We start from the raw sequence: 13,354 nt of genomic DNA on the forward strand, positions 1-13,354 counted from the left end.
CCTTTAGGCTCCCTAAGGGAGAGCTGAATTTAGAGCATTGTTCAAATTTGTGATAGATTAGTTTCCTGTTTGTACACTAAATAGCATTTCAGAAATTACTTTTTTCTTGCCTCAGAAATGATATATTTTAATTCTAAAACTGCTTGGCTCCATCTGGTATCTTATCAACACAATTCCAGCACAACATTACAGTTACAAAAATAAACTTCTGGTGCTTTTCCCCATGCCTATTGCTTTGGAGTAATTCTTCTGCTTTTAGTAGGGTCATTAAAGGTAACATGTGACCTTGTGGACACCACACAGTGCAATGCTTGAGCTAAGGAAGTGCTTGTTCTTCCTGTACAATTTCCTTGACTACAGCTTTGGCTCAGAAAGATCATAACCTGAAAACAATGAGTCTGTTCAATGCAGCTGAAAACTGAGTTAGGAGACCTGAATTCATATTTCAGGTGATGAGGCATAAGGAAAAAAAATGAACCAAAAAACATAACTCCCAAATCAATTATTTCTCAATTTGGGCGTATCCTACAATTCCATACAGCCTCAGTAACTTCAGATATGGACCTTTAGTACCTAAAAAAAAAAAAAAAAAAAAAAGAGGGAAGTGATAAACCCAGAGATATTTCCCAGTCCCCTCCTACTCTCACTCCATAATTTTCCAAAGAAGAGTCAAATCACAACAATTTTGCCTCAGTGACTGGGGCAGAGAGAAAAGTTTTCTTCAGAAGATGTCCTGAACAGTTATGCTGCACTGTCATGGAAAATTGCAGATAGCTGCTGCTCATCTCTAGGCAGGCAGTGTTTGTGTGTGCCTCTGCACAGGAGGCAGGGAGCTGTAGAATTTTGCCTGTGTCCACACAGTGCCCAAAGTATCAGGAAAAAGGAGAGCAGAGCAGATTCATGTGGTCATTCATCTGAGGGATTTCTCATGCTGAGGGTCTCTGCCTGCATGAATGATCAACATCACCTGTTTCAAGGTGAAATAATACCATGAATGGAAAACATCTCTGGTTTATGTCTAAGTGCTTTTTTTTTTCCAAGGTCTGTTTCTACCAAGATATCCAAAGATGAGAGCAGCAAACTTCCTTGCTGAGAAAAACTCACCACAAATTTTGAACTAAATTTAGAATGGTTTTGATCTTCCAAAAGTATAGTTTTAAAAAATAAATGAGCTGAACTGCTTTTATTTAGCTCTGCCCCTGACTTTACTCACAACTAATGAATGGTTCTTGAACAAGAACTGATTGAAATTCAGTATCTTAGTTTTGATTGGAATGGTAGAGATGGAGCAACCTCACCCCAGAGAGGCTTTTCAGTGGACTTATTTATCCAGGATAAATGGCCTCTGAAGAAGGGAAACCATGAGTTTACAGACGCTTGTAACTGGCAATGAAAGCATTGGTCTTGTCAAATTTAATCCTAACTCCAAATACCCAAGGAATTAGAGATTCTCAATAAAACAGTCAGAAGTTACTGCTAGGTTTTGTTTTAATATTTTCTTTTCCCAGTATCATTCTTGGATACAACAGGACTGTTCTGCAACTCCTGGACAAATGCAAAGGTCATCTTAAAGCAGAGTGTTAGTATGGAAAATTTCAGCACACACTGTTCACACCTTCATAGGTTATAAGCACACTAAATGCTGGGTCTTCAAGTAGAATGACTCAAGGAAAATTACCACTGTATCTGGCATCCACATGTATTTTTTGGGCTTTTACTATCCAAACTTGGTCCTGCATAATACTTTAAATGAAGATGGGGTAGGTGTGATACATTCCTGGGAAGTTTTACAGGTGAGATTTCTGCTCCAGAGATTTTCTGAGGGGCCATTGCAGGAACACCAGGGGCACGTAGCCTGCCAGAAGACTTTGACTTGATGATTCCTGATGCTTTCATCACTTGCCTGTAAAAGTTACTAAAGGAATGACTTTGAGCAATCCAGATCCATGTCTGTCAAAGCTGTCTTGTCTGCCAGCTAGATGGTCGAGAGGTGAGGGAAACCTGCTGCTTCCAGGGCATCTTCCTGGGGACAAGACAAATAGCATTTCTGCCCTGGATCCAGAGGTCACAAGAGACAATGCATTTATAAAGTAAGCAAGGCTCTGAGACATCCTTGTTTGAAATTCCACCTGAAATTCTTGTGTTATTGTTACTATTATTATTATACCTGGTTTAGCATCACTAAGCTATTGCCCAAGCAGACAAGATCTCTCATTGTGGGTACAGAGCCATGCACCTCATGCTCACCCTGCAGGGATTTGGCTGATGGTGGCCGGGGCAGGCAGGGCAAGCAGGGTCATGATGCTGGGCAAGGGACAGTGCAATGCCTTGCTGTGCATGAAATAGGCCCAGTGAGGGGCTTCCTGCTCTCCAGCTTCTCCCTGTCACCTCTGAGTGGGCCATGGGCCCAGACAGGACTTGGTTCTGCTGCGTGGCTTCAGTGCCAGGACCTTGGCACAGCTCCTTAAGTGTGGCTGAGAGCGGGCAGGGCCACCTGGCTTTCATAAGCAGCTGCTGATGAAAACCCTTTTACTCCTGAATGCCTGCCTGCCTTTCAGCTACCTCAGAGAGGTGAGCAGATGGGTGATCAGGTGCATTTATGTTTTAATCCCTTGTTAAAAGGAACACACAGGCTTTGAAATACTCTGTTTTAACCAATGGCTGCAAATAAGGTGTGAAGCCCACAGCCAGGATATGCCCCTCACTCTGCCCTTTGTACTTCTCTCACCCTCCTGGTACCCCCTGCACAGCCGCCTCCTCTCCCCCCCTTCATTTTTTTAATTTTCCGGTAGGCATATCAATTAGATGAGGGCTTTTCCTTTTAAACATCGGGATTTTCACTCGGCCTGCTAAGGCTGTCAGGTCTCGTTTGCTGCTCAACAGTTCATGCTTTGGTGCTGGACAATGCATGAATGTTTAAATTGCCTGAAATGTCTAATTGAATTATCCTCAAATTACAAATCAAAATAGGGGAGGCTGTCTCTGGCTCACAGGCTCATTCACTGGGATGTGTCTGCCATGCTGCTGCTTTTCTTTATATTTTCTTTTCTGCTTCCGAGTAGGCCTGTGTTAAATGAAACTTAAATACTGAAAGCATTTCTGTTTGCGTGTGCAGGGGGAAGTGATGCCGAACGTAAAGGGAAATTTATTCACGTTCCGGCTCTGAGTTCTTTTTGTGCTGCACAAAAATGAATTCATGAAATTTATATCGACGCATAGGAAAGGAAAACAGCCAGCTGCTACTTACAAAGAAACTTCCTTTCTCTTTCAGCCACAGCAATAGATCATACAAAATGCTGTCAGGCAGATATATATAAATACCATAGAACTATTTTTTAATGAGAGATCAAAGGTTAAGGAAACCAACTGCCATAAAAAAGATTTGATATATCTAGCCAGCACACATGATGAAATCAGCTTGCCATACTACAACAATGGAGAAATTTGAACCCTTAGGATTTTCTTTTCTAAGTTGTTAGGGGAGGCAGAGCTGGGTCTCCATGCATCACGTCTGCCCTCTCCTGCACCGTCCCCACTACCCCTGATTGCTAACCAGGACTCCAGTCAGTGCAGTAATGATTCTTTCATGGATGTAATACTTTTAAAATAGAATTTAATAGTACATGATACAGGGGGTTTAACTACCTATGTCCAGCCTCAATAGTTTTGTTACTGAACCTTAACTTGTCCAATGACTGCCTGAAACAAGGGTTCAGAGTGAGTGCTGGTGCTGCACACTGTATCCAGCACTTGCACCATCCCTCTTCTCCTCAGAAAACAGCTCTTGAGGGACTTCATCAAGGCATTGGTGCCTCCCCTTGTGTCTCCTGGACATCCCATGTGCTCTGTGCTTGCTGTGCAGGTAAGGAGCCCAAGCCAGGGCTTGCAGCCCTGCCTGGATGCTCACACCCACACGGGCTGGGCTGGCAGGACACTCAGTCTAATCAGGAGAATTGTTAACGCTTCAGTAATTGAAGACTAATATATACTATAACATCAGTTGTCAGTTGTTTTTTGTTGTTTTGTTTTCTTAAAAAACACTTGATTGCTTTGTGAGCAGAGATTATACTCGCATGAAGCAAGCATGCCCAAATAAAAGCGTCTTTCAGAAATGGTGAAAGTTCTGATTTGGAACTAACTGTACTGGGCACTTTTAAAATGTGCCCAGATGAAAGCAGTGAAAAGCACTTTGTGATTTGGTATTACCAATGTCATGGAGTACACATCTCTCATTGCAATTTCTTGCTCCCTCTCCAAATGATATTAAACCGCAGTAATCTAATTTCTCTCTGGCTTTCATAACACTGGTTCCCAGTGATGGGATGGTAAAGGAAGAGCACATCAGGCAACATCAGGCTCTTCAGTGAAGTTGCTGCACCTCATATTATTTACCAAGGTTTTCAGCCATACTCAGCACACAATCCCGGTTTCAGGTTTGAGCCTCTTTTACTGTACTCAAGTCTAATCAGATTTGCACCCAATCCTCCCATTGCTTGTTGTGACCATCTCATCATAACTAAAGCCGGACAAGAGCTCAGCCAAAGAGCAGTGAATTTGGGGCTGATAGTGTTGGTAGGACTTGAAGGATCAAGCCAGGGTCTGCCCTACTCTCCAAAGTGACATTTCTCTCCCTCTGCAGACTGGAGGTAAGGATGTTGATCCAACACTTTTGATGCCTGAAGCAGGTGACAATGACTTCCAGAGGCACTTGCTTTCTCAGGGGTCACACAGAGATTCTAACGTTGAAGTTTTTTTCTGCAAAACCTGTCTAATACTTAGACCTGATGTATACCATTGTCTATGGCATACTGGTTATTGCTGTAATTCATTAAACTGCTTCCCAGCCACTTTGCATTGTAGAATAATTGAATTATTTAGGTTGGAAAAGACCTCTAGGATCATCAAATCCAACCAGCACCATCACATTCACCACTAAACCATGTCCCCAAGTGCCACATCTACATGTCTTTTAGATAGGTCCAGGGTTACTAACTCTACCACTTCCCTGGGCAGCCTCTTCCAACGCTTGACAACCCTTTAAAGATAGAATCTTCTCCTAATATCCAATCTAAAACTCCCCTAGTTCAACTTGAGGCTATCTCCTTTTGTCCTGTCACTTGTTATCAGTAGAAACTGATCTTCACCTTGCTAGAACCCCGTTTCATGTAGCTGCAGTGAGAGGTAAGGTTTTCCCTGAGCCTCTCCTTCTCCAAACTAAACATTCCCAGTTCCTTCAGCTGCTCCTCATAAGACTTGTGCTTCAGACCCTTCATGTTTTCCACCATGCTAGATGATTATTGTTCTCTGTCTTGTTTAAGACTTTTTCCAAACTGGGACATGAAATAGTTCCTAAGGTACTAGCAAAAACTGTTGGGGAATAATGTTTAGGGAATTAAAGACAACCAAAATTCTTCCCTATTTAAATAAAGTCCTCCCATCCCACGGCAGGTGTTAGCTGACCTCACGCAGGTCACTGGGGAATCACTTCAGCCTCCTCCTGTGGCTGGGGAAGGAGGAGTCCTGGTGTGAAGGAGGAGTGCAGGCTGTGGCAGCCCCTGGAGTGCAGGGCCTCACAGGGGCTGTGCTCTTCACCTCTGTCTGGTAAAGGCACAGCTGGGACCGGGCAAGGCCAGCCAAAGGACCAAGGCTGAGCTACAGTGTGCCAGTGTTGATCTGCTGAAGGACTGGTGCATAAACTGCTTTTGTTCTGGAGTGGAAAAGGAGGGTGAAACCCATCCAGGGAGTAGAATATAAATGGTGAGCATTATCTCTTGCACCAAAATAAATAAAGATATGTAGTATTATGTGAAAGACGAAGAAATCACTCTAAAACTAGACTATGAAATTTCCAACCTCTCAGCATAAGAGAAAGGATTTTAGGAGCTTTGGGGGGCTGTAGGAATGCATGAGTGTAATCCCTTTGTTTATGCACCACCAGCAGTGCACAGATCTGGGACAAGAACTGCAGGGTTAGGTGAGACAGAACCAGGACCTGTCCAGACACATGCACAAGCAGCAGCCACGGGCTTCTCCAAAACCACAACAGAAAGTGTTCAAGCAAGTCTGGTAAATCTGGGTAATAGGAGAAGTGCCTGAAGAGGCACTGCAGCCATTCCCCCATTCAATGCTCTCAGCTACATAACCAACAGGACACAGCAAAGTTTTTACAAGTACATTTTTATTTAAAATAAAAATTAATTATGGTGCCTTTTTAAAATAGGGTACTGCACAATCTGTATATGCAACACAGTTTTTGGTACAGAACATACTTATTGAGCAATATCCTTAAATACTAAATATACATTAATGGCTTGTTTGAGAAACATGACAACATTAACTCTGATATTTTTTTTCTCTTTAGTCATTTAACCACTGATACAGATTTCCTATAAACAATATTCGTTTTCATCTGTACATGTGGTACACAGTCAAGAAGGCAGATCTTAGAATATTTACATTCATGCATTGATTTAAACACACTATTTTGCAGTTTAAAATAATATATTTTTGTTTGTACAGGTGCAGGGAGTATTGTAAATACATATCTACCATAGGCCTGATTCTCCACTGCTTGGCATCCATGGTCATGACCTGGTTGGAGCAGGGCGCCCACACTTTCTCCACATGCTGTGACCATATGGCATGCAAGACTGGACAATTAGGTCTCTGTATAGATATATATCAATATATTTATGTTTTATACTTTGTAGAACTTTCCCATTTCTTTCCATGTCTGTTTTGCAGCATCTGTCCAAGGCAGAAATGCTTCCCTGGGCACACCGCTGTGTCAGGTGCGGGACAGGAAAGGCAGCAGGGCTGGGGCTTCAGCTCCACCTTCCTGCCTTGTGAGCAACGAGGAAACTCAACACTTTGCAGCTCAGGCCCTTAAGGTGCATTCCCCACTAGTGGTGATCCTTGAGAAGAGATTTGGAGCTGCTGCTCTCCCTCAGACTGAGGGCAGCAGTTTGGTGAGTTTGTCTGGTGGCGGTCAGAGCACAGCAAGCACCTTCTGTGTAGAAACTGTCCACCTTCACATCTGCTGGGGATCTGACTATTTTGTGAGCAGAGCTAGGCAGGTCCTTTCTACCCCTGATATTTTAGTGGCTAAAAAGGAACTCAAAATGCTTGTAAAGCTGCATTTTGGGTTGCCGATTCCCCAGACCCAGGATCACTGCTTAGTGAAGCACTTACGTATCTGGCCTATTCCTTTCCCTTTGTATTTAATTACACTACCATAAGGAAGCACAGAAGCCTCTCTTACATAAGCTTTGCAAGTAGTCTGAAGAGTATTAAACACAACCCTAAACCCCATCAGCAAGCCTCAGAAATGACTCCTCAGTGACATCCCCTGTCTAGCCTCCCTTCTCTAAGGAGTTATATCTGATTCTAGTATACTTTTCCAAGAGCCTTTCTCGAGATCACTTTGGTGCAATGTAGTCAACTATACTTGGGCAGGAATCTAAAGGCAAAACCACCCCATGCAAGATTTCCCACCTCTCCCAGCCATGCTGCCATGTGAGGGCTGAGAGCAAAGGGGCTGGGCAAGCAGAAGAGCAGCACTCAGCCCGTCTGCTGATGCTTTTTCTTTTCAAAGCATTATAAAAGCACATGAGGAATGTTTGCTCAAGAATTATTATGGCAATTATGTGCCCGAGACATTTATCAGCATGTTGCATATAATGATAGTGGATATCCACCTAGCAAATAAGCTACATGTATTTCTCTCAAAATTCTGCCACAGAGCTGTATTTTACTTTTCTACTTTTATCTTGATTATAGAGATGGGTAAACTGAGGCACAGAGAGGCAAAATTGCTTGCTAATAAACAGCACATCAGTTGCAGAGCTGGAAACAGATCCTAGGCAGCATGTGCTGTGTCTTGCAATGCTCTGCCTCTCCACTCTCCATGAAGCTTTTAGAGTTTATGTTCTCCTGAAGAGTCCTCATGGGGCCTGGGCAGGGTTTGCTTGTGGATCGTGTCATGCACCAGGGTCTTCTCTAATGAGGACATTTTATCACTAATATCATTGAAAATCAGACAGTGTTTGGTGACCATCTCTTTTTTGCAAAAACAGACATATTTTGATGGACATAATGACCTACAAATCCCTTTTGCGATTCTGACCTTTCAGAACATGCCTTTAAAGCTGTATTAGGACACAAATAAAATCGACAACCTTTAGGAAAAAGTGCTAATCCTGAGCCCATATTATGCTAAACTTATCTGCATTCATACTTTATACTCTCTGATAAACATGCAACCAGTCTCAAACTATGCCATGTTTCCACATTTAGGCTGAAACAACAAGAGTAAAAAAAGAAAGGCAAACATAGGTAACTACACCAAAATAAATGTTATAGCTTCAAAATATTCTAGAAATATACTTGCAATATTTTTATTATAGTATTTAGGGGCTAAGTACTTTTGGCAATCAACATTTGGAATACTAGGCTCAAATTGTAAATTCTGTCATTTTAATCCCACTTTGGATCTAAGAATAAATCATTGTGTCTTGCATAAGCACACAACATTAATGTGGCTGGAAATGATCATACTTGTGGGCAAAGGGTTACTTGCCTCCTTTCACTTTTGCAACTGCATTCGTTTCCCAAGGAAGTCTAGCATTGAAAAATAATTTTATGCAGTTAAACTTCTACATAGTGATGACAAACTAAAAAGCTAAATGAATAATTACATAAATTTCTCAAGAGCAATATATAGCAGCATTTTATAATTGAAAAGGTACTTATATTTACATACACTCTATTGTCTGATAGGTAATAGAAAACTGCAGATGGGCCTGAGCTGAGATGGCTGATTTGAACATTCCAGAGCTTTTTTTTGGGAAGATCTGCAGAACTTCATCTTCCTCTACCATCACACCAAACTCTGCTCCCAGGAATAGATTACCCACAGGCTGGAATGCGCTCAAAATCAAGGTCTGATTCCTGCAGTTCAGGCACATCCTTATATAAAACTGAAAGCATTGGGGTGTTGCAGTTCTGAGGGACAACACAGCTGGGGGACAGCCAGGTCCTGGAGTGAGACTGCATCGGTGCCTGGAGTCACCCACAGACATGGAGACCGAGTGGTACCAAAGTTTTATGTCCAGACAAGAAGCCAGGGTGTAAATTTTTCTTTGACTGCCTCACTGCTTTCAGCACAGAGGTAAATGGAGACACACATGTGGAGATGTGACACAAAGGAAAGTTTTCAGGAGGTAGGGAAAGACCAGCATCTCAACTGGTCTCATCACCTTTATCCTAAGGGCTACTTACTGAGTCTGACCTGAGATCCTGCATGAAATGACTTTGGGTAGATTCAACTTTGTTTTAAATAGTCTGCAATCCATGTCATGGAAAGTACACTGAACTGTACTCTGAACTTGGCACCACCATCACTCTCAGCTCAGGAGAGGCAGAGACTGAGGTAACGTAGCATAACTACCAGACCCTCAAAAGTGGTCCTACAAGCCAGACCTGCAATGTCCTCAGTGCATCAGTTCAGGAGACTCTGCACTTTCAGGGAACAACACTAACCAGTGAATGAAGAGAATTTCAAAGGGCTGCTAGTCCTTTCAACACAATTCTGCCCAAACACTCACATCAAGATGTAAACAGTATCTTTCTTGTACGAATTTCCCTGGGGAATCAGTGTGATGCAAACACAGGGAAACATGGAATTTCACAAAGGAACATTTTTAAAGATAAAATAAAAGTGTGGTTAAAAAAAAGCAGTCTGATTATGAAGTAATAATGTTTAAAGCACATCTTAATAACATCTCTTTCAATAGCAATGCTAATTGCTAAAATCTTACATTTTGATTTCTCCTGCCTGAAAAGCCTTTAGCTATGAAAACTGCATAGTCACCAGACCACAGATAAATTTCCTGGGATAAGTCACAAGTTCAGACCAATTTTGCTTGATTGCTTAACAGAAACATTTGTTCCCTTTTTAATAACAAAATAGTAGGAATGAAAAGAATGACGCATCAGCATATGAAACCGCACAGGCTGGAGAGGCACCTAGGTGACGCCTCTCACCATTTAGAGAGAAGTGTCCTCCAATTTAGAGGGAGACACCTCCCTCTGACCCATTTGTGATAAACTACTGCCAGTCTGGCAGATCACCCTCCCCTCAAAAGATCCTGCTCTGGAAGCTTTTTGTGGACACTCAATTCAAACGTAAAAGTAGGGGAAGGGAGGAAGAAGAAGAAGCGGGAGGCATCGCAACATCGCTTTCATGGGATGCAGCATGCAATGCTTATGCCTTTGTGAGGCCTTTTCTCTGGGCAGCCCAGGTGGGTGAGTTTATCCTCCGTCGGAGCAGCAGCAAGCCTGGAGAGCAGCCTCTTTTTCTCTTCTGGATCACTGATGCGTGCGCTGTCTCTGAAATGAAGTCCTTGGCCACACGGCTGCCTTCGCTGCCTCGTGTCACCCACCTGGCATACTCCGTGTGTGTGCTTTGAAAGTTTACCACCTCCTGCGCCTCGGCGGGGCTCCAGGGATTATACCACCGCATTGTTATCAACTGTTTTGTTGTTTTGGGAGGAGGTCATTGCATATTCGGACCGACTGGTTCCGTTCTCTTCTTTCCTCATTGGTTTCCTTGGGTGATCCCAGGTTCCGTCATGTACAGGCAGGGTAGGGAGAGAAGAAAGAACAGAGATCAACATCTTCTTTGTCAATACAGATCAAAAGTGAGGACATGTTAGATACATAATAATATTGAACTTCTCCTGTCTATTTTTCCCTTTCTGAACACAGGCCAAAGCAGCAGCTAATTTTGTCGAGCACCATAGTCCACCTGGAAGGTGACAGGTCTGATCCTAAGGTGTCATGATGTGCTCTTGGTGTCCCCATGCTAATCTGTTAATGTATACAGGCGTACCTGTTGCATGAGATGAAGGCTGCTGGAAGGAATGTCCTCCACTGCCATCTTCATCTCTGGAACACTGGCTGGGATCTGGGCTGGGCTCTGCCTTGGGGCAGCCATGACCTTTCTCTCAAAGTGTCATATCATTCAAACTGGGATGATGACCAGTTATGTCCACCAAGGACTCAACTCCCTCACCAGTCATCAGGACATGACTGTGTTCTGTCCCTAGGAGTGGACTCATCTGACCAGTGCAGATATGTGACACCTGTGACCACCCCAGACAATCTCCACAGGCAGTGGAGAAAAACAGTCACTTATTAAACATGGTTCAGAACAGCTTAAAGTGGATACCCAAAACATGTCAGTGCTTTGTGCCCAAGGCATTTGTGTTTCCCTGCACTGTCTGTAAGGGCAGGCATTTCTGCTCACCCAGATACAGGTGTCTGTGTTCTAGGTGTCTGAGTTAGTGACTAAAACATGGTGCCTGTTGTGACCTACCAGACTTCCAGCGCCATTGCTTCTTGTTTTGTTTAGTGGCCACTCATACTATTTGGTAACACAGTCCAGGATCACATGTTAATTGTGAGAAAATTCAGGAAATTCTCAACAAGTGCAGAAAACTATCAAGCATCTGTACATCACAGAGCAAAATCATTTATTTTGGATTTTTTAGTTACTCTGAAAAGGTAGACCTGAGCTTAAGTCCTGTAACAGATCATGCCCCATTTTGTAACTTCCCCCCACGACTTCCTTTCTCAAAAGTGGCTTAACTTGAAGCTTTAAACATGCTTTCCACACAAATATTTCAGACGTGAGTGTCTTGAGTTTAAGGTGTTGCTAAGGGCAAAAAGAGAACAAGATATATGTATTACAACAGCCAGTCCACTATTGTTCTTGTCAATGTTTAACAAAACAAACAGCAATTAATAAAAAATGGTTAATGATATTTAATTTCAGCTAAATATTAATGGAAGGTTTATGGGGAGTGATTACAGGTAGGTAAATTTGTTTGCTTGCAATCTCAAAGAAAATACTTCTGAATGTGATATTTTGTGCTTCTCTACCTGATAAGAGCTGAAGCTTGTTAATATTAGTCATGATTCCAGCTATTAGAGAATGGAAATGGAAGGGAAGGAGAAACTAAGAGTTAAGGAGACTAAGGGGTTTGATGAACTGTTTTTCAGTGCTCAACATGCAGTGCCTGTCTGCATCTGACACGAGGTCATGTGGGTCTTTCTTCTGTGACACTGAAAGCACACATCCACCATGTCACATCCCTGACAGGAAGAATGGAGAATCTGATGGCAGTGCTTCTTTTGTTTCAGGGCAGGAAAAACAGTGTGGTTATCTAAACATCTCTGCTCCTTTCAAACATTCTTTTGTTTTTATTTTTCTCTCAGTTCCAAAACTATCAACTGTTTAAAAATGAAGACATTTTTGGCCACTTTTACTTGCCGTTTTTCTCCTATTTACCCCTTTTTTCCTTGGTCTCTTAAGTTTCTTCACCTCTCCAGTTCTATTTTTTCCCTGTCTAGACTTCCTCTTCTTTGTGTTAAAAAATGTCTTCCTCTCATTTTTGTCTACAGTTTTACTTTTCTAGTAGTGATTTTAAGATGCACTTATTTTGTTGTCCTGAAAGTTGCACCTTCCCCTCCCCAGGCTGCTCTCCCACACAGCCCTGGGTGGATTTGAGGCTGTCCTCTGATGGTGAGATCTCTGCAGACCCTGCTAGACAGGTTGCCAGCGCTATCACACCACTGGCACTTGCAATGAAAGACTTTTTTTAGAGCCTCCAAATAGGGAAATGGAGATTTTATCAAGGTTCTACTTCTGCCTTATCAATTGCTCAAGGTTAGTGCTAGCAAAACAGAGCAGTTATTTTCTTGAGTCACAATGAAAAGACTATCATCAGATGCAAAAGTTCAGGCTTGGAGACTGCTCTGTTTAACTCCTTCTGTCAATTTGTTTTCAAATGCACAATAGGCAAGGACCTGGGGTCAGACTTGCCCCAGTTACACCATTTAAATCACTGGATGGCACACTGGTATGCACTTGTCACTGTGATTAAACTGTCCCATGTATTTAAACAAACAAGGTAATGTTGCCTTGCTGTGATTTTTCAAGTGCCCTCTTGCATTAGGGCATTGGCTCTCTGTATGCCACTAGCTCTGTGCCACTAACTCTTTTTACTCCAATTTTTGTTGACTGTTGAGATCCAAGCATGCAAATTTTCTTCTTGCACATCAAGGGAAACACTTTTATCCTATTTTCTGCCTAATAGGCCAAATTGTGCATAATCTTCCAAAGTGTAACACTGCAAGCCCATTTGAGATGATAAGCTATGGACACGCATTTATGCATTTCCATTTCAGGGTTGCTCCTCATTGGTTAAGGGATGTTTCAAATTAGTGAGGAAATGAGTAGGGAACTAGTCATATCTGTGACATACTCACTTGGTGGCAGGCGAAACAGGCT

The 13,354-nt window shown here is 42.5% G+C and overlaps 1 protein-coding gene across 1 annotated transcript in view; it reads right to left on the reverse strand.

Moving 5' to 3' along the window:
- Window positions 1-6,677: 6,677 nt before the first annotated feature.
- Window positions 6,678-13,354, reverse strand: part of PRIMA1 (proline rich membrane anchor 1) — a 49,568-nt gene continuing 42,891 nt past the window's right edge. Inside the window, exon 4 of the mRNA XM_063399271.1 lies at window positions 6,678-10,608. Within this exon, the coding sequence (XP_063255341.1) occupies window positions 10,509-10,608 (100 nt within the window). The 3' untranslated portion in view covers window positions 6,678-10,508. The remainder of the gene's footprint in view (window positions 10,609-13,354) is intronic.

This window comes from Prinia subflava, chromosome 5 (assembly GCF_021018805.1).
Source record: "Prinia subflava isolate CZ2003 ecotype Zambia chromosome 5, Cam_Psub_1.2, whole genome shotgun sequence".
In the NCBI taxonomy this organism is placed as follows: Eukaryota; Metazoa; Chordata; class Aves; order Passeriformes; family Cisticolidae; genus Prinia; species Prinia subflava.